Consider the following 27,659-nt stretch of genomic DNA (forward strand, 5'->3'; position numbering starts at 1 on the left):
AAGTTATCAAGAAAAAAAATTTCTTAATATTTTTTTCGTAATAAATAAAAATGCATTAATGCTATTCCAATCATATAAGGCTCATTTTTTTGAAAATTTTGTATCTATGGTTTCCGAATATGATTTTTAAATTTCTTTATGTTAATTTTCCGCTTAGATATTTTGATGAAAGTCAATGTAAGTATCAATTGTATGTACTATAAACATCTCCCGTGAAAGTACAGTTCTTTTTTAACTAATAGGTAGGTTTTGTAAGACACTTTTGAAATCGTTTTATTTATAATGGATTTTTGAAATGGTACAGTTTTCCACTAAGTCGACTATTTCACCTAGACTAAAAAGTAACCCTATTGATATAGGGTTTACAGATGCAAATTAGCATAGCAAACTATACGTTATTATTATTATTTCAAGATGTATCTCAATTGTTATTCTCACGAAATCTTAATTAATTGAACACTTATTATAGTATTGTAGTGGTTCACCTCACGTCCGAAAATTCCATGAAAGTACCCCTTGAAAATTATGCAAGTTTTTCAATTTAATAATATTTTAACATTTCTATTATTATAAGAGTAAAATAATAAGTTGAATCGCAGAGGTACTTAGAACTTTTTTAGAATTAATTTCCGATTCAGAAAAAATTGTATCTTGAAAAACGACGCTGGTCTTGACAATTTTTTAAACAATTTTTGGAGGCAATTATCAAACTTGTGCCTTTTTCGATCAAATTGGAGTTTTTTATTAAAGAAGAGCTTTTTCCGAAACCGAAACCTAAAGGTGTCAATCATCAAATTATCTAGACAGATGCAGAACTTAGCTTCCTAAGTTTCACACTATCTATCGATAATTTGCTTTCGCGTGTTTATATCGTTATATTATAATTATTCTTTATTACTACAAACATTATTTTCAACTAGTAATAAGAAATGCATTAAATAGGAAAAAACTTATTTACTTTATACATGTAATAGTATATTAAGCAACAAGGGGTCAAAGACGCCACTGTTTACATTGACGTTTACGAACCGGGACGTGAACGAGAAATAGCAATCACTAACGTAAATCATGACTGCCTTCGATCCTGTGTTACTTACGATACTTTTTATTCCAAAGGCATGAAAGTGTCGATATCAGATAGCAGACGATAAGCAGTAAAAGTCATTCGAGGCCAAAGAAAAATAGATTTGAAAGGGAACGCAATGGTAAGAATAAGTAAGTGAAAGGTAGACATATGTTTTTATCCTTCTCTGACTCATTCTTAAGGTTGCGAGTACGATTGAGTCCCTGTTCAGGAAACTATTGTGCTTAGAGCTTTACTTGTTAGATTATGTGAAAATGTCAGCTTAAACATAATAGTCGAATGTTTTCAATCATATTATTGTATAATTTACAGTAATATCCTTTATTATATACTTACCGATTCGTATCGAATTTATATTGAGGTCTCCGCATCACTAATAGCCTGGGTAAAATATGAATAAAAACTCTTTTCACCCATGGTGCCATTTTATGAGTTTGTGGTGAGCGAAAATGAACGTTAAGTACCACTACAGTGACGCAGATGCTGAAACAGAAATATACAAAAAGCTATAGAATTTGTAAATAATTTTGTTTTTATTATGATATTAAATTACGCTTGTCTTATTTTATAAACAGAAGAAGTTTGTGCAGTAATTTAAAAAATGAGAATATATTTTTTAAATTTATTAATTTCTTGTTTAGATGATGTTTAAATATTAAAAATATAATAAACACTACAAGGAAATAAGACAAATTTACTAAAGGTGTCAGATACATATTTATGGTAGAAGAGGGCTTAAAAATTTACGTTACATTTGGAATCGTGCTCCTTATTTTATATGATATTACGGTGTCTCATAAATTATTTGAAGTTTTGCAGTAGATTCTTTGTGAAAGAAGCATATCATACCAAAATTCTCCAAAAAGATCCTTTTTCTACTTCAAGCAGAAAAGGAATCTTTGAATATCTTTACAAATACCGTCCAGGACCATTAGCACCTTTTCAAGTAGTAGGGCGATCATAATAATTCATTTCAAGTAGCATAGGAGAGAAATACTGGAACTATTCACTCTGCGAAATTCGAGGTAAACTAATCGCACTTATATCTTCTTTATTCTGATTCTTCCTTATTCTTAGATAAGTGTATTTTTGCTTCTTAATGTTTAATTTAAAAAAAACATGTCTAAAAATGAACGTTTTATTGTATTTTATTTTGACGTTTTCAAACTGCAAGAGAAGTGAATCACTTAAATTTTATAAAACTGTAAGTATCAAGTGAGATTTCATAGACTTGTTCCATTTATGAAAGAGTTCTGCTTAAAATTAATTCAAGATCCTTTAATGTATCTTTGTATAAAGTAGTATTTTTATTTTTAAGTAAAGGAGGAAGGGTTATTAAAGTTTAATAGAAGGATTATTCGAAGATGAAAAAACCATTGCATGAGTCTTTTTAGAATTAAGAGAAAGCATATTATCTTTAGACCACTCAACAACATAGTCAATATTAAACTGTATCTTTTTAAGCATATCCGAAAGTGTGTGCAGAGGGCCCGATAAGTAAATCTTAAAATCATCTACATATTTATGGAATTTACAATATTTAAGTCCTTCTCCAAAATCCAATACAAAAATAATAAAAAGTAAAGCAAAAAGAGCTGCGTCTTGAGGTCCACCACATTCTAGTCTGTTCCATTCCGAAAAATTTCCATTACTATCAATAACTTTATGAAATCTAGAATCAATGTAAATTTTAAGACATATGCACACATATACAGGGGCAGTGTCCGAGATAGTCCCGTGAGGGGAAGCAGCTTATCCCCACCATGCGGCACACCAAGTCGAAACTGAGTCCCGAGCAACCCTCGCAGCGGGGGCGCTTGGTCCCTCAAACCCTCATTAAGGAAAACTGTTAATGACTTTTCTATAAAAATATAAATTTGTTAAATAGTAACATTTTTAATTTTTCATTGACATATTTAAATTCCTTACTTTCTCACGATTTCATACATATGTTGTTTACCAAAAAAAAATTTAAAATTAAAAAATTAAGTTAAATGGTATATGCTTCAAATAATGCAATTATTGGGTCAAATAGCATTAAATTGATTTAGATAAAACCTAAGTGATATAGTAAATATTTATTTGATAATAGGTAAGGTTTTTGGTAGAGTTAACTTCATTCTATGTATCTGAAAAAAATAACAAATTTTTTTAATTTTAACTTTTTTTTGATAAACAACATATGTATGAAATCGTGAGAAAGTAAGGAATTTAAATATGTCAATGAAAAATTAAAAATGTTACTATTTAACAAATTTATATTTTTATAGAAAAGTCATTAACAGTTTTCCTTAATGAGGGTTTGAGGGACCAAGCGCCCCCGCTGCGAGGGTTGCTCGGGGACTCAGTTTCGACTTGGTGTGCCGCATGGTGGGGGAAGGCTACTTCCCCTCACGGGACTAACTTGGACATCGCCCATATACAGATACATTGAAGGCCCTTAGCTTACGAATTAATATTTCATGATTAACTAAGAGAAAAGCCTTCGAGAAATAAAAAACACAGAGCTTCATATCAGAATTGAGCACATAAAATCTTTTCAAGTGATTTTGACATAGCACAAATCATAGTAATCGGTCTAAAATAAGTCCGTGTTTTAGGATTGTTTATTTTAGGAATGGGTCAAATAATACTAGTCATCCATATATCAGGAAAAATACCCATTTGAAACGAATAATTATACATGTGTATGAGAACAAGAAAAATGACAGGAAGAGCCAATTTAATCATATTAATAGAAATAAAGTCTGACCCAACAGCATTAGTTTTAAAAATAACAAAGATTATTTCGTAAAAGGAGGCAAAATGTGGTCTTGGACAGACTTTAATCCAGTAGACGAATATAATTCCTCCAACGAAGTCGAAAAACAACGATTGTATACTTACCTCAAGAACATGCAACAGTACATCAACATTTTATGACTTTTGAATTCTGTAAAATTACTTAATTACTTAAAAACCATAAAAATACTGTAAAATACTTGTAAAATTTACAATTAGAAAAGAAATAAATCCACTGTCTTATAAAAAAATAAATAAAAAAAATATTTTACAAATTTAATCTTGTACTCGAAAGAAAAATGCGTCTCTCAAGTTTGATCGTTAATCGTTCTTTTCTTGACCATCTTTTCAATTCTTGCTTTTAACCTCCATAGACATTGGAAACTTTCCAAGAGTGAGTTTCTGCAAAAGCAAAGTCATTTTTCTTTCTTCAGACTTTCTGCGTTTGGCGATACATTTCTCAATGAAGTTGTATGCGAAGTTATCGTAAAGTTTCTCCCCAATTTTGTATTTTTCAAAGATGTATTGTAAACTGTTAGAATTCTCCGTAAGAAATAAATCAGTACCTTTCTACAGAAAAAAGGAATTTTTAGTTGTAAAACAGCTTTTCTCTGTTGAGGGAAATGTCATTTTTAACACCATCCCCTGGTACAAAATTTTTCATTTTTAATAATAGATATCTTTATTTACGATGATAATGATAAACATTAATAAAAATTATTTTATATTTGTTTAGCAATTTAACTATATAATATAAACCGAAATATTTCATAGGGAGGAATGGTTTTAGAGACAAAACTATCCCAGTGAATCTTCAATCTGACCACTGCGTCATGTTTTCAGTCACATGAATTTCGATCGCTTTTCTTAAATCTACTTTTCTTACCCCAAGCACGTAGTATCCAAAAATCTACGTGACCCTTTCGGCAATACATCTCACCTTTTTGTTTGTTCTTGTCAGAAGCTCTTTTTCAAACTTTATGTTTGTCTAAACAAGATCAATTATCAACTTATCCGAAATAATTTGATTATTAAGAGATAAAATATCTTTAATATTTTTAGCAAATTGAATCTAAAATCTCTCTAAAAATACCATTTTTAACCAAGTTTAAAAATTAAGACATCGAAATTATTATTTTAAAAATCAGGTGATTTTGCATAATTACTAATATTAAATTCTTTTATGCGTTTCAATTTTCCACATACTTAACTCATATTAACATTTACAACAAAGTTCTAATAATTTATGGTTTAAACAAAATTTCCTCTTATACGAGTGCGAATTTATAATTTATGGCACATAAGGTCATTAAATTATATAAAATTGTCAGAGTAAGTTTCACTGAGCTCTATACTTCGTAAAACAATATAGTCATATGAATGGTGATTAATTTTTAATGTAGGATACAATAGTGTGTGTATGACAGTATATAAATATTGTTTTAATGTGTAATTGTAACAAGTTAACATATTCTGGTTATAAAATTTAAAGCCATTTAAATTTTTTTGTAAATAAATTGAATTTATAAATTAGATATTAAAATATTAAAATACTATTTAAAGATTAAATTAAAAAAATTCCTTCTTTTAAAATGCAATTTAAAAATATTATTAGCTTGCATTGATTTTATTTTTATTTCCTTGTTTGATATTCAAGTTTACTATTTTCTAGAATAATGTTTCCAACATCAATGAAAAAATAGTTAGTTGTCTTTCAATTGATTTGAAAGTTAAATCGTGCTTAACTTGCAAATGCCTTGCTTCCAACTTGTATTTGTGGAGAAAAGAATCCTGCTGTCATTGAAAGAATCGGAAAAGTGAAAATAATTGTGTTAATTAGTCGATAGATTGTTTTCAATTCTAGAATAAATAATAATAAAGTTTTCAATAACAAAAAACACTATTTTATAGATTTAAAATTCTGAATATGTTTAATATATTTTAATTTTGTTTAACCCTTTAACGTCAAAATGTGGAAACAATTTTGTAATGAAGTTTGAAACCTTTTTTTAGGTACCTAGAAACCAGTAGAAAAATTCTACTATAATTTTTTATAAAAAAAATCGCCGATTACAAATCTGAGGTCCCATTTTCAAAATTCAAAATGGCGGATCCAATATGGCAGATGAATTTTTAAAAACTCATTGGATTTAATTGAAACTCGATAATTTCATTCTTTATCCATTAAAATATGTAAAAGATTTCCAATGTTGTCTATTATGTTGGTTATGTTTTTAATTTAACCTTCGAAGAACACACCTCTTTTTTAGATCATTTTTCAAAGCTCAACTAAATTTGAATTGTTCATCTGATCCAACTGAAGAATTTTTTTTAAATATAGTTTAAACTCTGTAAAATAAGTCTTACTCGAAAATCCTTATAAAAATATTAAACAATAGATAAGAAGCTTCTCGTAAAAAATCGTGGTATCAAAATGATCCCATGTGTTCTCCTAGGGTTAAGAAGAATGAAATGTCTAGATTAAAGAAAACCATATCTCTGGTTGTTACTTTTTTGAAAATATTTAATTGTAATATAAGGAGATTTGCTTTTTCCTGAACTGCTATCTCTGGAGATAAAATAAAGATAAAGTTTTAGAGTCGTTTACGATTTAAAAAATATATTCTTACCAAACCTGTTCAATTTAGCATAAAGATGCGGGCATTATGCGGTTCTGACGGATTCTTATTTGAATACGACATTTACTGCGGGAAAAGTTCAAAGACTATTATGTTCTAACGTTGTCTAACGAAATGTGCATTACGAAGTCGTGTAATTTTGAAGCTAATAGAGCAATTACTTATGTTAACTTCCAGAAAGAAGCTTGCAAATTATCGTTTGTACTTTGAGATTCAAATACAATTTTCGTAATGCAAGCAAAGTAAAATTAAGAAAAATGTAATAAAAAATAAAGAAAAGTAAAAATTTACATAAAAGAAGAAAAATAAGACATTATAGTTCACGTTTACTTATACGTGATGAAAGTTAGGAAACACAAAATATTTTAAATGTTTCAATGGCTAAAACCGTAATTAAAGGGCTTCAACCGAATTCAAATAGTTCTTCATATTTCTTCACATTGGCTTTTATGTTTCTAAATTAGACCTTAAATTTGAGGACAAAATTTTGCACACTTGAGCACTAAAGGGTTAAATTCTTCTTCGTGTTCACATTTAAAACCATTTAACTTCCGGTTTCTGAAAGTCGTTTTCGAAAAGTTTCTTCTTTCAGTATAAAATAGAAAAAAGAGTTTCGAGTGTACTATGACGGCTTCCATTCACCAGGGATTTCTTGTAAAGAATTTACTTCACAGGTTAAACATTTCTTCTTAGTTTTCACCTTTACATTCCAACAGTTAAGACGGAAACACTTTTGATGCATTTTTCATGAGAAAATTTTCAATTAAATTAAAAGTATAAATGTTTCAGTTATTATTTTGAGTATTAATTGTTAATTAAACTAATTCTTTTGTTCATGTCTCATTTTTTTGCGTAATTTAAATAGGTTTCATTATCTTAAAGACAATAAATTTGAAGTTAATATATCCCATTAACGCCCAAAACAAGGGCTCCAAAAGAAGAGTTACGGGTTTTAGTGGGTCGGGCTGGTAGTAGGTCGCCAGTTTGTTAAATTTATTATAACATTTATTTATTTTTCTTTTTTTTATATTTCTTTTTGTTTTTTATCATACCAACCCCACATAACCTTGGAGTGCGGAATCTAAGGTATCTGTAGGCAGATTTCCCAAAAGTCCCTAAGCAAAAAAAAAAAAAAAAAGTATGTTTTTTATAGGTTTTAAGTGTGCTTTTTTCGATTTTGGCGTGAAAAAGGAATTTCGTTCAACGCAAAATCTTGAAATTTAAAATTCTACTTTACGTTTATTAAAATTATACAATTTTTATGCAACTATGGTTGGTACACCTAGGCTTAAAGAATTATCTTGTTTTGGGCCTTTATAAGATATTTTAGAAAATAAATTGTCTTTTGTGTTAATGAAATAAAGTGCGGATTGACAATTTTAACCGGTACTACATAAGAAATAAGTTGCATATATTGCAAATTGTAATGGATACAAAACGTAATAAAACTATTTCTGTCTATGTGAACAAACAGGGTGTCTACTGGTCCTTAAAGTCCTTGAATTCCTGGAAATGTCCTGGAATTTGAAAAAATGTCCTGAAATGTCCTTAAATGTCCTGGATATTGAACTTTTGTCCTCGAATTTTCCATATTTTGCTTTTCAATATTCAATAATTTAAAAATTTTACTCAAATTTAAAAAAATAATTTTTTGATCCATCAAAAAATATTTTAATTTGTCATTTGATTAAAGAAACTGGTATCTAAAATATTGATTTTTAACTCTTTTATAATAAAATAAATATTTTTGTTCAAGTAGGTTAATTTAAATTATTTTAATCGTAATATGAAATAATATTACACAGGGTTGCCATAAAATTTTATTTTTGTTTTTCTCTGACTTTTCCCTGATTTCCAGACAATATTTTCACTTTTTCCCTGACCCTGAAGAACATTAATAACTTCTTTCTTAAATAAATATTTAATCATTATTATTTTTCTATGGAAATTAAGATTCTTAAATTCAATTTCTTATGAGAATACTATAATAAAACATGAAAAAATTTAAGATGACAAAGTAATAAAATCATTATTTTATTTCATAAGAATAATGTAACTAAAAATTCAAATTTTCAAAGATTTTAATTTTAACCCTTTTCAAAATTCAATTATTTCTAAAAATTCACGCTATAATGTTTTTAATATTCAATTATAATTTAAAATTTTAAGTGAAATTCATTTTTTAATAAATTTTTATTAGAAAATTTTCCGAGAATTCAATTATTTAAATACAAAAATTAATAATTTATTCAGTAATTGCATGTTTTTTTAAAATTGAATTTTTATGAAGAATTTTATCAAAATTTTTAATAACAATTGAATTCTTTCGACGAATTTAAAAAAAAATTGTAAGAATAAATGCAATTTTCTATCATTTTATTTAAAATTTTATGAAAATAATTGAAATTCTGCGATAAGTTTTGTTATTTATTAAAAATAATTGAATTCTTGCAACGAATTTTATTAAAAATCTTTTTAAAGAATTGAATTTCTGTGAAAATTTTATTGATAAAAATAATTGAATTCCAGAAAAAATATTATTATTTATGAAAATAATTAATTTCTTGTGAAGAATTTTATTCAAATTTTTTTAAATAATTGAATTTTTGCAGAATTTTTAAAAACTTTTTAAAAATAATTAAATTCTATTTAGAAATTTCAATAAAATAATTGAAAATAATTAATTGTAATCTGACAAAGAATTGAAAAAAATTTTTTTTTTAATAATTGAATTCCTGTGAAAATGTTTATTTTTCAAAAATTGAATTCTTGGGAAGAATTTTATTAAAATTTCTTAAATAATTGAATTGCTTCCCGTGTGGAAATTGAATCTGGGCTCTAGCCGTGCCATGGCCGGGGAGCCCGACTTAAAGTTGGGCGCTAGTCGTGTTATGGGAAGGGATCATAGACGTAACCTGGGCACTTATCGGGCTTCTGGCTGGATCCCAGCCAGAATTGATACACCATTTTATTCGGTGGCTATTTGGGCGAAATCTAAGAGCACTCTACTAGGGCCTGACTAATATTATAATGGTTTTTTGAAAATTATTTTTTTTAACTAATTCGTAATTAAACTTGTGTTTTATATGCAAAAACAAATTGAAATGTCAAATTGACATCCTGGAACAATAACTGCTCGCACTAGGTTTTAAAAAAGCAACCTCTTCAAAGAAGACTTGCTCAAATTTCAATTTTATTTTTAAAAGAAAAAGTAAGCTATTCAATGCACAGGAAATGTTTGGAAAATTTTTTGTTTTTATGTCTTTGGTTTCCTGAAAATTAAAAGGTTAAAATAATAATGTGAAATTATTCATCTTTTTTATAACTGTCATTTTTTAGGGTTAAAAAACTTTATCTTTTTTTTATAACCAATAAGATTAGAATTCGAAGCAGAAATAGAAGAATAATTTCAACTGTAAAAAAAGAATATATTCTGAAGAATTTTCAAACAAGATAATTTATTGAGGTAAAAATATAATTTACACATAAACTTTGTTTAAGTTTTTGTAACCTAAACAATTATTTTTTTAAACCTTTTGCATAATTGAATTTTACTTTGCTAAACTTTTACACATATTACTTTTTCTTTTAATATAAAATACACGTTTATAAACACAAACAGTATTAATTTTCTATATTTTATTGTTAATCAGCTGTGTAGTTTGACAGAAAATAATTAAATTTTGAAAAGTTCAAAAATTTTATATGATCTACATTTAAATAATTGAAATATAATTATAATTTAATTTAAATATAATTTTCTATTTTTTTATATTTTCTATATTTAAATGTTTTCTATTTTTATATATTTATTGTATGTTATTGTGTCAAATTTGATAACTGAAAATTTTTGTTTGTTATTTTGAAGTCAAAATGAAAAAATTCCAGTTTTCAACTAAAGATGCAGATTCAGTGGCAGGTAAAAACTTTATTAATATAAAAAAAGAAATTCTGGATTAAGAAATATTACTTTTATGTCACGATAATAACTTTAAATTTTTTAAGTTGAAATTAAACTGTCCAGAATTCAAGTATTTCCTAGTAAGGCTTTCAAAAAACTGAACCCGACTTGTCCCCTACCAGATCTGATATTCCTTTTACGTGAAAAATTAGTCCAGAAACCGACTTCTATTCGGGCGAACTTGGGCTTTTTCCACACGGGTTAGAAGAATTTTATTTTTTACGAAAATAATTGAATTGTTTCGAAGAGTTTGACAAACATTTTTAACAAAAATTGTATTTCTAGAAAAAATGTTGTATTTTACGAATATAATTGTATTCTATGACCGATTTTATTATAATTTTTCAAATTTATAAAACATTTTATCAAAAGTTTTAAAAATAATTAAATTCTCAAGAATGAAAATAATTGATTTCTAGCGAAGAACTTTATTCAAATTCTTTTAAATAATTGAATTCCTATAAAAAATGTATTATTTGTGAAAATAATGAATTCTTAAGAATTCATTTCACAATTTAGTGAACTAAATCTTGCAAAGAATGTTGTCATCATTTTTTCAAATAACACAATTATTAAAAGAATTTCATTTAAATTTTTCGAAATAATTGAATTTCTCAGACTATTTTTTTTTATTTTCTTTATATATTTGAATTCATTCGAGAAACTTTATTAAAAAATTAAAAAAAATTGAATTGATGTGAAGAAATTTATAAAAGAAATTGGTAAGTAATTGAATTCCTGTTAAATTTTTATTAAAATTTTGTTTAAATAATATAATTCTTTTGGAAAATTTTATTAAAATAGTAAGGGAAGTGTTCCGGTTGTGGGCACCCTTTTGTTTTTGCCTCATAACATTTGTCCATGTGCATATTATACAAATGTATGTGTACGAATTTAAAGCTAGAGGTCTAAGGTGACTGTCAGTAAAGGAATTAAATTGATTCCTTTAAATAAAAAAGTTTTATTAGAAATTTAGTGAAATGGAAATTTTTTGACAAAAAAATTTTTGTACCCGGTTGTGGGCACCCTTGAAAAATCCGCTAAAAATGAAAAAATATTAAAGGAAACCAACACAAATAAAGAAGAAATGAAAGTTTCTTTATTTTAAGATCGCTAACAAAAGCATAATGCTTGCATGTGAAGTAGCTAGTACGCATAACATAACGCACTTCTAATGCACTGAACGACTATATTCATTACATTTAATGGAGTTTGCGGCTGTCACTTTCCTTGGCAGAAAGTTTAGATAGATGAGACAGTAGTCCACATCATTGTCAGATGGTTGAGCCTCCTTAACATAAAGGTGCCCACAACCAGAAATGACAGTCATTTTTTAAAAAGATCAACACATTTTGTGATGCAGGATTTTGGTTAAACACGAAGGTATATCACAAAATATAATAACAACACTGCAAAAAAAAAATTAAACCCTTTTTTTCTGAACGAATCTACACCCATATGTTGCTCTTCGAAAACAATACAAAACTACTTTTTTATTTATTTAATGCAAATTTTCTTTATTATGCTCACAGCTATTACACAAATGCATATATTTGTTTCGTTATTAATACGAAAAGTTCGTATTGTCAACGAACACGACTTGCAATACTTAGATCAGTAAAATCTGCTTGATGTCAAAGTTTACGTAGGGGTGCCCACAACCGGCGCACTTCCCCTAGATATCAAAAATAATTGAAATGAGGAAATTTTTTAAAAATAATTGAAATTCTGCCAAGAATTTTATTAAATTTTTTGAAAATAATTGAATTTTGGAGAAAAGTCTTATTATTTATAAAAATAGTTGATATTTGACAAGAATTTTTAAAAATTTTTGAACAGAATTGAATTTATGCGAATTTATTTAAAAGTTATTTAAAAAGAAATTATTGTCAAAAATAGAAAAAATTTATGGGTTTGTATTAGAATTCTTGGCAAGTTCATAGTTTATAAGGCAAACAAAAAAGACACCAAAATTCAGAACTTTCCTATAAATTCTAAAAATTTAATTTTTTCCAGTACTTTTAGTACCTAAAAATCCCTGACTTTTCCCTGAATTCCTTGACTTCCCTGACTTGTGGCAACTTTGGCAGCACATATAAATGTCCTGGAAAAATAAGAAATCAGTCCTGGAATGCCCTGAAAATGTCCTGGAATTTTAAGTCATATTTTCAGTAGACACCCTGACAAAAAACGAAAAATCATTAATATATTTTGATAACCCTGCGCTATCTGTATCGACGCATGCTAAGCTCTTCTTTATTGCCCAGAACGAGTAGTTATGGTAGGGGTACACTCGATATTATCCTTTGACAATAATGGACCCATTATTGATCTGCGAACAAGGTTCCAGGATAATAATGAGTATACTCCTGACCATGACTGCTCACCAAGTGGCCTACCATGACTAACATGTGATAATACAGGAATCGTAAAGTGACCACAACATGTCTTTGTTGCATAAAATTTTGTATGATCCAAATGTCATAGGTGCTCTTTTAGTCTCACTTGTTTACAGCACTTGCCTCCGTCCTGGAAACATCGAATTTTTTAGACTGTGGCTAGATTTTCCATTGTAATTTCTATACTGTCTATATTAGCAGAATTAAATAGATTATCATTTAATATAATGATATTTTAAATATCATTGCAAATGTATTTTTGCAAAATACATTTGCAAAAAATTATAATAAATAGATGTAACTTGAACAAAACTATCAGTCAAGTTTTTACGTAAAATTTTTAAAGTGAATGACAAAAATGAATTTTTAAAAATATTCTGTATTCATTGGTACGTCATAATTTCTCACATTAGCGTCTTCACCGCTTTGGTAGTGAATCAAAATAATGTAATTCAAGAATTAGTGAATTATGTAGTATAATGCAATATAGAAGAGTGATATCGCAATTTTGTAATCAGGCTACGTTCAAAATGGGATTCTACTCTCGAAGGAGAAGCAGCAGCTAACGGTCTAGTGGTTAGTAAGCGGAAGTTTGTGTCTTGTGGAACCATCTCTTGCCTCTGCTCACTGGAATTTCCAATCTAACCGTCTTACGGTATGAAAACCGTCGTATTTAAGCCAGCTTTCAAATTAATGCAAGAGCCTTACTATTCAGCATTTTTATTCTAAAGATATTATTAATATAAATTTGCATTTTGCGCTATGTGCTTTGATAACAATTTTTATTCTGTAAATCTCACATGTAACAAAACATGTAACAGATCGAACTCCAGGACTTAATGTATTTACGTTTCTTAAAATAATTAAAAGCTTAACTACTATGCTAATAAAAATATTTAATTTGAATTCAAGTAACATCTGGCATTAATGTATGTTCTGCTTAACGATATTGCATTTCCTAATGAAAGTAGATAATATATACTTAGTTCAACTAAAGTAAATGCCATCAATAAAAGCAGGATCATCACGTTAGTTTGACGAGTAATGAACCTTATTTTCACAATTCTGTGTGTATATATGTATATACGGTAAGTATGCTCACAAGCGCAGTGTTCGGTAACGTAGAAGTATAGTCACGTCAGATTCATTGTAAAAGGTAACGGTCGCTTTTGGCGTTTCGGCACGTAATATTGCAAAGCCGGATTACTCTTCCTACTTTTATCAAAACTTCCGTTTTTATTACACAGAAACTATAGTTATAACTTTTATATTTTAACTTTGTTACCAACAAACCGTAATTTTGTTTCATTTATTTTCACACGCTAATTTTTAGCTACAATGATAAAATTACTGATCTCTCATTGATGAATTTAGAAATATTATACTTTATATTTTAAGAAAGGTTCATATCAGCTGCTAAAGGTCATCCACATACAAATTTTTAATCTATCTAGAGAATCAATTTATTGGAGGAAATATTTTTGTTTCAGAGAATTGTATTTATGATGCATTAAATAAATTAAACAGTGATCGATAAATCTGAATAATTTGAAATTTTGTAAATTTAATCCCAGATGTAAATGCATTGTTTATTGTACGTAATCCGCAAATACTTAAATCCAGAATTTCTTTTTAATCAAAATTACCTTGTATTAAAATTTTAAGATCTATGAATCTTTAAATTAAAATTTAAACCGTGCATTGATGCTGGTAAAATTTTAATATCTACTTCTTTTAAAGCTGATGAAACTTGAAATAAATCTTTAAAAATGTGCGCCGCTTTTTAATCTAATTAAATATTTTTGTTGGGTAAAATTTGTGTCTAAAAAGAAAAAAATAATCTAAAGTTGTGTGCTCAATTAAGGTTTGAAGGTTTGTTTTGTAGCAGGTTCTTTTGACGCATTCAAAGTTTAACCTTTTGTGGTCTATGATTAATATTTATACTTTCCTTGTGAACAGATTATTTTTTTATGTATCAACATTTGAAGATATTTTGTTTACATAAAATCTTCGATTGCAAAATCTCACAAACATTTTTTATTACAGATGTAAAACCATTTAATTCCTGTTCAAATTTTAGGATTATTGTGACGACTTTTATTTAGTTTCTAAACTTAAGGATATTCTGGATTGGAATTCGTTAGTGGAAATCTGGGTCGACCGGTCGTCGACATTCTGGGACATTAATTTCAGAAGTGTTTCCATTCACACCCCGCACAAGTTCATTGGCCCGTAAGGGCTCTTTTCAGAGCGCACGCCCATATCTTCTGAGAAGTAAAAGCTCTTTCAAATTGCAACGAGGTCTGTCTTTATTATTAATGAACACATTCGCCATCTACTAGTCAATATTTAACTATAATAACCAGTGTGAGTTACCATACTACGCGAAACAGCAAACGAATTTCGTAGGTATTACTATGTTTTTATCATTCAGTGATATTTTATTGGTTGAGAGGTCGTATTCATGTTTGATTTTCTTGCTTCATTTTTATGAAGTTATACTATTTTATAGCATATCGAGTTAACGATTTTGTATTATTTAATACGATTCTGTCATCTCTATTTGAATTTTTATAAGCAGATATGAGAGCCAGAGTTTTCATTTATAATAGAAAGAAATTAAGCTGAATTCACTGAAACGTAATTGTAATTTGTGTCATCACTAAAAATTCTTTGGTACAAGTGCCCCCTGGTACAAACTGCATCTTAGAAGATTCCCAATTGTTTAAGAACACGAAAAAGGATGAACTTGAATATTTTTTATTGACTTATTTCAGAAAGCGTTTTTTGTCTGCAATATTTAATTACAGGCCGATATTTACCTATGTAAATGCTGCAATATTTTAATTACTTTGCATTAAAATATTTACAAAATAAACATAATTTTATGTGTTGTACGAGAGTCTACGAACCTAGATCGAAACCCATATGGTAGTTTTCAATAGATACAATAAGTACTTTATGCATTGATAAGTAAACTTGTTACTTTCTTAGTACTACAATTTTTAAATATTCAATTTTACAATTCATTATCAGTATAAAACTGTTGCATGTAAAGTACTTCTAAAATAATTCATTTAATTTAAAATACGGAATAAATTCTATTCATGTTTATCTTCTTGAGAACGTTCCTTTACGTTAGTAAACTTGCAGAAAGTATTAATTGTTAACAAGTTTATCGTAATTCTATTACTAGTTTTCATAAAAGTGCATTTTATTGTAAACTTTGCGTATATATACAGAAAAGTTAAACATAACTGACTTATAGGAAGGCGACAAGTTTGAGGATTAGTTTCCTGCTTGTTTTACTTCGATCCATAGGCGGTTTAAGGACTTGTTTGATACTAATAGTTTGAAAAGGATATTTATTTACCGATCGTGTTATAAATCTTCTTAGTATAGTTAATAATACTATTAATTGCAATTATTGTGCAAATTAATAGAAAATATAAATAATTTATTATTAATTATACCTATCCACAATAATACCATCATTTTTTATCATGAACCTGATTATGTAACATTTCAACAATTAATTAGAAAAAAATTATAATTTTCATTCTTAATCGCGCATATCAACTTTAAATTCTCATTCTATATGACTAAATGTTCATTTTTGTTAATTAAGAGAACAATTTTCAAAAATTTTCTTAGGATTGCAGGCAAAACAAATAATGACTTTATTGAAAACTGTCAATTTTGTAATTATAATTTGTAATGGGTTAGAAAAATGTTATTCATGTTCTTTATATTTCATTTAGAGTTTTAGACGAATGATATAGTATGCTGCTGTTAGAATAGTTTAAGTATTAGAGAATGTGAGACGTGTAAAAATTTCTCTAGTACACTTGGGTTTCTTTGTACGCCTTTTACGCGAAGAACTTCCCTGGGGAAATTAACGAGCGAATTGATAGTTCAGCGACGAGGAAAACTATCAGAAATCCAACCTTACACTTTTTCGCGAGAACCTGCTTTGATTGAACTCGACTTTTTTTTAATTCACTCACACACGTCGTTGGAGAAATACGTGATTTTATATGTTCTTGAAATTGAATCCGCTTCTCGAATGAGAAAAATATTTCACGTTTTTCAGTAATGATAAGTTGCATTTGAAAATAATTAAATTTTTTCTTTACCAAATTCATGATACTTCTTTGTAGGAGAATTATCGAAGAGATATGAAACGTCATAAACAATAAACTTAAATTGTATGTATCTATTAAAAATAAACTTTTATTGAATTTTACTGTCAGACAGAAAGAATATAGTGCTTTTCAGAAACTCATAGAAAACTAATGTGTCAAAATTGGTCAGTAATCTGAGAGAGTGGCCCTGTGGTATGTTTTAAGATTTCCTAACATATAGAATCCACTGTGAAAATATCAAACTAAGTCTAAAATGCTGGATCCGGAAGATCCCTTATAAGTAAATGTTCCCATTAAGTCATGAGGTGTAGGAATATTTAATGATACAAATTCATTAAGTTCCATAATATCCCCGAGCAGTTTACCCATTCTGTTCGATTTAGTGTACAAAGATTTTCGTATTGCAAATAATGAACTGTTACCAACTATATGGAGATACAATTGATTTAAATTATGCAACCCATTTTACAATTTTCAATTTTGTTACAAATTAAAACACCACCACTTTCTCTACCACTGAAAGTAATTCTCGAAGGAGGACTGCATATATAATTAAAATTGGGCATAAAGTTATGTAAAACAATAACAGCTGACGTTTACCCAGTAAGCATATCAGCATATCCCACTCCTGATTGAAAATGTGGTTTGCTATTGTACATATCTAACTTCTTTAGTTCTTTTCCACTTCTTTGGATCAAGTAGGTTAGGCATCAAGAAACACCTTAAAGAAAACATTTTTAAAGTAATCATCAAAGTTACAGATCAACTGATTGTAGTACGCAGCTTCATAAAGTTATTTACAAAGATTCAACAATTGCTCAAATGATTTCTTGTGGTCGAACAAAAACAGAAGCTATAATTAATGGAGTTTTGGCTCCTTAAACTATAAGACTGACTATGAATGATTTACAAAATATTTTTTATTTGGGAGTACAAACTGATGGCAGTAACCATGGTTCAACAAAACTATTTCCTCTTTGTATCCAATATTTTGATTATAAAAATAAGGGAATCCAGACAAAAGTTCTCGATATTCAAAATATAAAAGATGAAGCATCTGAAACAATTTCCAACATGATTCTTGAAGTTTTAAAAACACGTGGTCTAAACAACAAATGTATAGCCTTCACTGGTGACAACTGTAATACGAATTTAGGATGTGTTAAGCGAGCAGGCAAAGATCTTGAATCTATTATCCTTAAAATCTATAACTATTTTTCAATGTATAAAGTTAGAACTGAAAAACTGAAGAACTTTTATGATTTTGTTGAGACGGAATATAGAGTTTTATTGAAACACTCTAAAAGTCGATGGTTGTCGTTATTTCCGGCAGTTCATAGAGTTCTTCAAATGCAAATGCACGAACCCTTAAAATCATTTTTTTCTTTTTCTGAATGATGCACCCAAGATTTTAAAAAACTTTTTCGAATCTGAATTTGAGGAATGTTATTTGTGGGCTGTGCAATCGTTAATGTCAATATTTCATTTGCACATTGCAGGAAATGAAAGATCGAACAACTGTATATTAGAAGTAGCAGAAATGTTAAATCAATGTCAAAAATATTTGCAAGGGAGAATTTCTCAAAGCTTTCTGCCCATGTCTGTAACTAAAATTTTTCGTGAAGCTACAGAAAATGGCTTTGAAATTGAAGCCGCGAATGTAAAAACCCAAATTTTCAGCATGTACGAAAAGTGCTTAAGATATTTAGAAGCATGGTCAAAACCATTTAAAGAGTTCAATATTTTTTATTGGATCAGTTTGCAAAGTGTTCCACAATGGGATCAAGTTACCAAAACTCTGGAGTATTTACAAACGAAAAATGTAACTGTCGATGAAACTAAACTCTTTGATCAGTGGTGTAACTTGAAATCACATGTCGAAATACTTTTAAATTCTGATGAAAAAGAAAAAATGTTAACAGACGAATTATTGAGTGATTACTTTCTCAAATGCTCATATATTGACATTTTTTGAGTTTCTTAAAATAGCACAATTTTGCTTTACTATTCCCGCCCATAATGCGAATGTCGAACAAATATTTTCGTTAATAAATAGCCAATGGACAAAAGAAAGAAATCGCCTTGAAATTCCTGACATTAAAGGAATTATTCAGACTGCGTTTAATTTTAAAAATTTGGACTGCACGGAGTTTTACAACTTAGTTTTGGAAAATGAACTGCTTTTGTCTGAAGTGGGTAAGTCTTTAAAATATAATGTAAAATGAGAAAAGTATTAAATAAATTACTTTATACTACAAATCAAATAAAAATTTCGAAACGCACGGCTTGTGTTTGGTTTTACAATACTATTCATTGACAAAATTAATTATTTAATATAAACAATTGCAGTGCTTGATCCTTTTACTTATTTTAGATGAAAAACTTAGGTGGCCCATTTCTGTCTGCAAATTCATGATATCGCAAATTTCTCTTTTTTGTATAAAGATGTTAAACAATATGTTAAAATAAAAAATTTTTAAATGTGTGTTTGCCTAAAGTTAGGTAACCCCTTTCTCTACAAATAAACGCAATAAATGTTTAAAAATGTTAATTTCTGAATATTCTAAAGCATGAAAACCAAAGAGTGGTCCACTTCTGACGTTACTACTTTAACTACATTACTCTATACATAAGTAATTTGAAAATATTCTTACCTTATGGAAACGAGGATCATAGCAAATATTAAGTACTTTCCAAGAAGCGGCACCACCAAGGAAGTAGGAGGAATAATTTCGACGACTAGAAGAAAGAACACGTGAAGACTAATAAGAATAGAAATAGATAGTGTCACCTGTAACAAAAAAAAAACATTTATTTAATAATTTCAGCATTTTTAATATATTTTAAAACTTAACAATATTCTATAGTTGTTTTGGAAAATATTATGTGGAAAAATTAAATATTGTAATTGAATTATTACTTTTGAAGCAATCAGATTTAAAAATTGTGATTTTTCTACATTCATTTATAAGTCCTGAAAGATAAAAAAAGTTTTATAATTTTTCTTAAGTTGTTAAATAGATTCTTCCTTCTAAGTAATAGATATTTATTCTTTAACTAAACCGAACAATTGTAGTATGATATATAATATATCTTCTATTAATATTACATTACATTATCTTATTGCCTTTTACGAACCGTCGGTTCTAGTCTTTATATAAATTATAATTAATTCCTTGACCACTTTTCTTTTTTTAAATATCTCGTCATTATAATTATATTAATTTCATAATATCGGTAAGAAATATTAAAATCATTTTAAAACTAATTATAATTTGGATAAAAACAGATGCATCTTGTCAACATCAAATGAAGTGGAAATTTCATTTGTCAATAAAGATTCTAAATGAAAAGATAAATAACATTTCGTATAAAAGCAGACATGTGGATCCAAATACATATTCACTAATATATCATAAATTCGATTGTAAATAAGACCGTAAATGACCCTATTTACGGTCGTTAATTCTGTTTTAAATATATCACCCTTATTACAATCATATTTTGGGTTATATTTACTGTCTAATTTAATGTACTATTGACGGTTACATTTTCAATCCTCTTTACGGTCGCTTTTTCAGTAGAGGAATATCCTGTTTTACAGTGAACTATATGGAAGAAGCGATCCTGATCGTTAGTATCAGAACAAGGTAAAGAGAGACTTCATTAAGGTATGCAACCCAAAATGACAAGTAGATATGATTCTGGAGACAAACAGTGATCTTGATTGGAGAAATGATTTCCAGAAAGAAATTAATAGTTATAAACCTTGGAAAGTCAAGCACCATTAAGAGAGTTGCGACAGTATTGATTATGGATCTAACGAAAAGCATTGTCTACAATATTCACTCTCGTAGACGACTGATGAGCTTGATGAGGAAATGTTTGTCTGTTTCTTTCAGGAAACCCACTTTATTAAAAAGCTCAGCCGTGGGAAGAAGCTGAACGCAATTTGGATGGGAAAGTGTAGGCAGCGTGGAATCGAATCAAATTCCGTGTATCAGCTGTGGTTACTTTTCAGGAATTGTAAATTAACTTAATTTTCATGACTCAGATATTAATTGGAATTGTTCTAGCAATAGTTTGGGACCAGTAAACAGTTTTTGATTAACAATTGTTAGTTCGAAGTCGTACGATTCTTAGAATGCTTTACATCGCTTATTATCTTAAATTTCACAAATGACAAGAAAAATCAAGCGAGAAAAAAGAAATGGTGATAATAATAGCATATTTAAAGATTTAAAAAGGAAACAGGGATAATATTAGATGTACCAATGCAAGATGGACTATTCAATGATGGAAATACAGCTCGAAGATTTTTTGCGGACCCAGAGCTAGATTCTAAAATAACTGGTGTTGATAAGAAGTTGTTTGGAAGATTTTCTTACATCTTGTGATAATTGGTGATTGGAGAAGTGAATGATCTTGAAGATTTTGACAACCATACTCAAGATGCTGCCAAACGTTATTTTCGACTGTATTCTTGGTATTATATTTCATCTTTTGTTCATAAAATACTCTTCCTGTTGGTCAGTATTCAGAAAAAGGTGCTGCTGCTCGTAACAAGAATTTAAAAAAGTTTTAAAATTTGAAGACATGAATACTGACTTAGCAAACAAATTACTCACAAGCTCAGATCTATGCATCGCGTACATAAGAGTTGTACAAAAAATTGAAATCTAACGTTACCAAAGAATATTAATAAGACCTAAAAACATTACATCCTTCCATATTTGTATCAATGTTGATATAATATATGATGTTTCTGTTTTCAATTACTTAAAGAAAAATTTTGCAATACCTAAGAAGTTGTATTATTTTACAGTTGGAGCAGGTCAACATTTTAAAAATAAAAGCAATTTTGCTAATTTACTAGTTCATAAAGTCAATTTTGAAATCTCAGTCGAGTGGCATTTTCATCCGACTGCTCATGGTAGGAGACCATGTGACAATCACATTTTAAATGCACTAGCTTTTTATGTTTGGGCAAAAAAATTCTGTCAAGAAACATAAATAGTTTTAAGTAGCAAAGACGATGTCGATGTAACTGCTCAAAATCTAAATTTGATGCTGCAGTAACAATTAAAGGAACATTGCAATACCATGCATTTATTCCAACTGAAGATGAACGACTTCAGTTAAAAAATTCTCTTTATCTACAGCAGTTGATTACTTTTTAATAAAAAATAAGCGCCAAAAACCTTCTACAAAATAAGATTTGTCAATTCAAAAATTTTTAAATTACAAAATAAGTTAAAGAAGAAATTTACAGAATTATTTATTGAAATCATGATTATTCGATAAATTTTGAATAGTATTAAAAATGTAATTTAAATCAATAAAATGAAGTTAAAGCGAGAGCTATGTATATAATAATGAAATACTCTGCACCCGCTCGACTTGGGTGACAGCGTTAGTGGCGCGAGCACTCCGCTTAGTTTGTTCTTAATTTTCTCGTAAACTTATGACCAGCCGACTATCAAATTTACATACTTTATTGGAAAAAATATCAGCTTTCCAATAAAAATAAAAAAAATTAAAATACCCAATTGAGTCAACATTGACAAATAAACCTTATTTTAAAGAAAGAGTTTAAAAAAATTTAATTTTAAAATGTTCATGAAAAATGATTTAAAATTCACTAAACAAAAATTAAAATCGTTAAAGTTTTATTAATATTATTGTATTTATTTATTTATTTATTTATAATCAAATATTACATGATTTTTAAAATGTCAGTGTTACTTAAAATTGTCAAAATTTCAACCCCCACTACACTACTTTCAAATATTTTGGAAATTTGGTACTCTCCCACACAGCACCGAAACTTTCCTAAAAATTTATTAAAGATTTACTTGCAAACTTCGAAGTATTTACTTGAAAAGTTTAGTGAAAATTTTGTAAAGATTTAAATGTTCCACTTCAATAAATGTTTAGCGTGAAACTTTCCTGAAAATTTAAAAAAAAATTTCGCCTACTGTATATAGGCGAAAATTTACTTTTAAATTTTTAGGAAAGTTTTAAGTTACATTTTCGCTTATAAGAGAGAAGTCGAAAATTTATTTTAAATGTTCAGGAAAGTTTTACGTTAAATTTTTTGGAAAATTTGACTATAAACATTTATTTAAGTGGTACATTTGAATCTTTACACATTTTCCACTAAACTTTGCAAGTAAATTTTTCGAAGTTTGCAAGTAAATCTTTAGTAAATTTTTAGGAAAGTTTTGGTGCTGTGTGGGCTGTCATATAAAAAAATAATTCTTCAAAGTATCAAGCCAATCCCAAAAATTTTAAGCTCTAGCTGGAATATTTGAGAGAAGAGGAATACCCTATTGTATTATAAAATTTATAAACGATCAGTGCACTTTTTTCTAATTTTCACCAATTTCCAATGTAGTCTCTATCTTACAATTAGAATTTCTAAACTTTCTATCTTATGGTCCATGACACAATTTGTTAAGCCCAAGGCAAAAATTTCTTTTGGAACAAAATATCGAACAAATCATTTTGGAATATTATTGTATGATACATAAATAGTATTTTAACGATAAATACCTATTGAAAATGAAAAGTTTTAATAACTTTACCGACTTAAAAAGAAACTATTAGAAAACATACATAGCTGTCGGATATTGTGCACGTATATAATTTCTACAGCTTTCAAAAGTTATTAATTAAAATTTTGTATTCTTTGTGTTATTTTTTTCTGATCAGTAGATTTTATTTTAATTCTTAATAAAACCTGCGCAGCTAAAAATTTCAAAACATGACAATATTCTAAAATACAATTACTTGTTTCATAGGTTGACATTAACCAGATAGATAGTTAAATGTCTCGACATTTTGCCACAGTTTGTGCCACAACCCTTTATAAAGTGATGCCATCCTCATTCTAAAGAGAATCGCAGTTGGTTAAATGAAATTCGATTACAGATCGCTTCCCTTAACCACAGTTATTACCACATTTAATCGCAACTATAATAATTGTTTACTGCATTCACAAATGTTATCATATTAATCGATGACCTCATCTTTAAACAAGAATATCAGTAAATTTATTGATTAGTTATTATAAATAATAAATAATATAAAAACAGTACCGGTCAACATTGAGAGACCTCCCATTTTCAGGGGAATGAAAAAGTTTTTAAACATAAAATTTATGAAAACTAAAATTTTTTTCGGTATATGTTATAAAATATGATAAAATGTTGACCTTACAGAAGTCATTTCGACAGTATTTTATTGAGATATTTTTAAAAAATCGTAATTTTCAATGTTTTACAAAAATTTGCATAACTTCTAAAATAATGAACGCTTTTTAATTATCTTGAGCTTATTTTCTACAGAATGAAAGTTACTTATAGGCATTAACATGTAATTTTTTTTCTTAGAAAACGTAAGTCGTCAAACTTGGACCAAGAAAATTCAAAAAATTTGAAACATAAGTTTATTTAGAATAATAAATTTTTGATTTTTGCTTTATCGTAAATTAAAAAAGTTTTGTAGAATAAAATTTTTTTTCTTAATTTCTTTGTTCTGAGAAGAAAAATATTCATGACAGAAAAGCTCACTCAGAAATAAAGATATTTTCAGAGAGTAAACACTCTTTATAAAGTATAGTTAAAGAAAAGGAAAAGAACACAGTTTGAAACCGAAATATATGTCCCTTGTGACCGTAGGTCCACGACATTGCTTATCGATTCTGTCGATTTGAGTGACGTGCTGTGAAAGGTTTCTAAATGGAAAAATTTTTTTTCCCAGTAGCCGCAAATTTTCATTCTATCTTGATTTTTACTCTACTTTTTATTATCTGCTTTTTGTAACAACTTTTAAAGGGCTCTTGATTCAACGATAAAACACAATTTACTTTGAATAACTATTTATTTTGCTACGAAAATAAAAGTATTCCTTTAAATTTGAAATAGTAGTTTTTTTTACTAAATCAATAGTACTCCCAAATAACACAACATTTGATTACAAATAAAATTACCTATTGATAAATATATTAATTTTTACTGTCATAAGTAATATATTTATGAAATAGAACATTTTATTACTTAAAATACCTTAACCTCAAATAAAAAACAATCTTATAATTTAAAAATGTTTAACTTTATAAGTGAAAATCGACCAGTTCCATAAATTTGCTCATACAAGTTTGCTGAATTTTAATCCTATGATCGCGAATCAAAAAAAGTGAGTACATAAATTGGATTTGAAGTTTTCAGGATAAAAGTTAACAAGCTGTGTAATCTATTTCAATTAGTACTTTCGAATTTTGTTTAATAAAATTTCCTCTTTTTTCTTAAATCACGAAATACTCAGAAAAGTTATTTTAGACAGCATATATTTTCATCCTTCTAAAGTTGTATTCGGATCGGTTCGTTAATTATTTCTGCCCTCCTGGGTGCGAGTGTAGCGTCGTTTCAAAAGTTAAACGAGCTACACATTAAAGTTCATCCGCGTACTAAAATAGATTAGAATTGCATTTCAAACAGAAGTGCACGTTTTAGGTTGACATCCGTAGTTCGTGTCCAGCATTTTCACAAAACTGCAATATAATTTATATTTTTTGTGTTGAGTAATGTTCATGTAGTTCTGCAGAATTTATGTTCCTAAGAGTATAGCAGAAATCACAATGTCCAAAGAAAACAATTGTTTAAAGATTAAAGTAGTTACACTGAGGAATAAGATTCAGTGCTGCCAAGTGCTAAAAATATTGTTTTTTTTAAACATTTTTGTCTAGTTGATTTATTAAATATAATATACACTTTTAATTAACAAGTAGAATTCATTTTTTAGTATAAATTTGAATTTTTTCTAAAAAATATGTTAATTTTTATTTAATTATTGTTGACAAACTCATGCACACATTAAAAGTGAAAAGTATACTCTCATTCTGTTTTAAATGTAGATATTTTTTATCTCGAAATTGCTGTGCAAATTTTATGCGAGATTTCCCTTGCTTCTGGAGTGCAAAGGCAATGCTTTTCCAAAGAAGCAAAAAATAAAGTGAGAACAGGTTTACCACTAGTCAAAAGTTGGCAAGCGGCCCTTTATAAAGAGTAAATTTTTAGTTTTGTCCCACGAATTCTGTGATGCGAAAGTAATTCAACGAGAGAAAAAAGTACTGACTTTTACATATTAAATCTATGTAAAAAAATAAAAATATTCCATAAACTACAAAAATGTTCAAAAATTTTGTATTTAAATTAAGTTCCTTTCAGGAAAAATTTTTAAGAAAAATCGCATTTTTTATAATACATTTTTTATAAATTTTTTTCAATTGATTGAAAATAGATTCAAATACATACTGCAAAAATAGAAACATTTTTTACAATAGAAAAGAAAAAAATACATGAAAAATATTTCGATTTTCAGTATATTGTTTACCAAAGTTGATTCAGACCATGAATCAACTTTGGTATACAAACATCGAAATATTTTTTCAATTTGCTCTAATGAACGCCAAAGAATTGAAACTTTTGGAATAAATGAATACTTCTCTATATTTTTCTTATACAACAAATAAACTTCTCATTAAAAAATTTTAGACTATAAATGTTTTAACAAATATCTTTATTTTATAGCTGAGGAAAAATACTTTTGAGAACACTTATAAAAAAAATAAAATTCAAGCACTCTAGTAAAAGTTATGATAAATTGAATATTAGCGCGCTGGGTAAAAATCAAAATATTGAAACTTTCAAAAATAAACCAAGAAGATTTTTGTTGAATAATAGAAAGAAAACTTATTGGATAAGAAGAAAAAAGGTAGAAAAGCAAAGAAAGTATAATAAAAGAAAATTTGGTTCATAAACAAACTTGAGAGAAAAATAAAAAAAATTGCCATTTCCAAGGATTTATTAAAACATAGTTTTAAAAAAATTAAATTCATAGCTGAGCAAAAATAATTTCAATTTATAAAATTAAATGAGAATATCAACATAATTTTAATAAAAAGAAAAGAAAAGATTTATCTAATATTAATGGAAGAATGAAAAGAGAGCTTTTCGAAACAAAATGAAAATTATGAAAAAAGCAGATTCTGTTTCTTTCAACAGCATTACTTCTACTAGAGAGAAATGTAAGATTAACTTTTTTTTAATGACACTATTTGATATTCAATTTTCACTTTTTTAATGTTCGCTCCTTATATTCTAATAATATAATTTCAATAGGTACGACAAAAAAAATTACGAAGTCATAAATTATACGTTTGTAATTTTTTAAACTATATAACAGAAAAGCTGATTCGAAAAAATTAAAAAGAAACACATACTTTGTATATTGTGTAAAAAACTGTTCGGTCTCACGTTGCTCGGAATTATAACTATACAATAGTATAATGGAAGAAAATCTTTTTAAGTGAAAACTATTAAATTTCATATCATAAGAGAAATATGCATTTAATTTAGAGGAATCTGCTAACTAAAGTTTCTTTTTTAGGATGTATATTAAAAAGTTTGAGAATGTCAACAAAAAAAGTGACTATGATATGTCGGTTGGTCAAGTAAGATTTTAATCTTGAAATTAGCATAATAGTAAATCTAATTGTAAGAGGAATATTTTTAGAAAGAGAATTTTGTGTTCGAATTTATCAAAGGACTTGAAGAAGTCAGTATAAATATAAGATCTACTTGCGTT

General features: G+C 27.7%; 1 protein-coding gene across 1 annotated transcript in view; it reads right to left on the reverse strand.

The window, feature by feature from the left end:
* The window catches only part of LOC122507381 (acetylcholine receptor subunit alpha-like), a 210,354-nt gene that overhangs the window by 19,071 nt on the left and 163,624 nt on the right, over positions 1-27,659 (reverse strand). The window contains exons 8-9 of the mRNA XM_043620051.1: positions 19,664-19,800; positions 1,421-1,567 (exon numbers count right to left, since the gene is read on the reverse strand). Of these exons, the coding sequence (XP_043475986.1) occupies positions 1,421-1,567; positions 19,664-19,800 (284 nt within the window). The remainder of the gene's footprint in view (positions 1-1,420; positions 1,568-19,663; positions 19,801-27,659) is intronic.

The sequence above is a fragment of the Leptopilina heterotoma genome, unplaced genomic scaffold (genome assembly GCF_015476425.1).
Source record: "Leptopilina heterotoma isolate Lh14 unplaced genomic scaffold, ASM1547642v1 Lhet_47, whole genome shotgun sequence".
In the NCBI taxonomy this organism is placed as follows: Eukaryota; Metazoa; Arthropoda; class Insecta; order Hymenoptera; family Figitidae; genus Leptopilina; species Leptopilina heterotoma.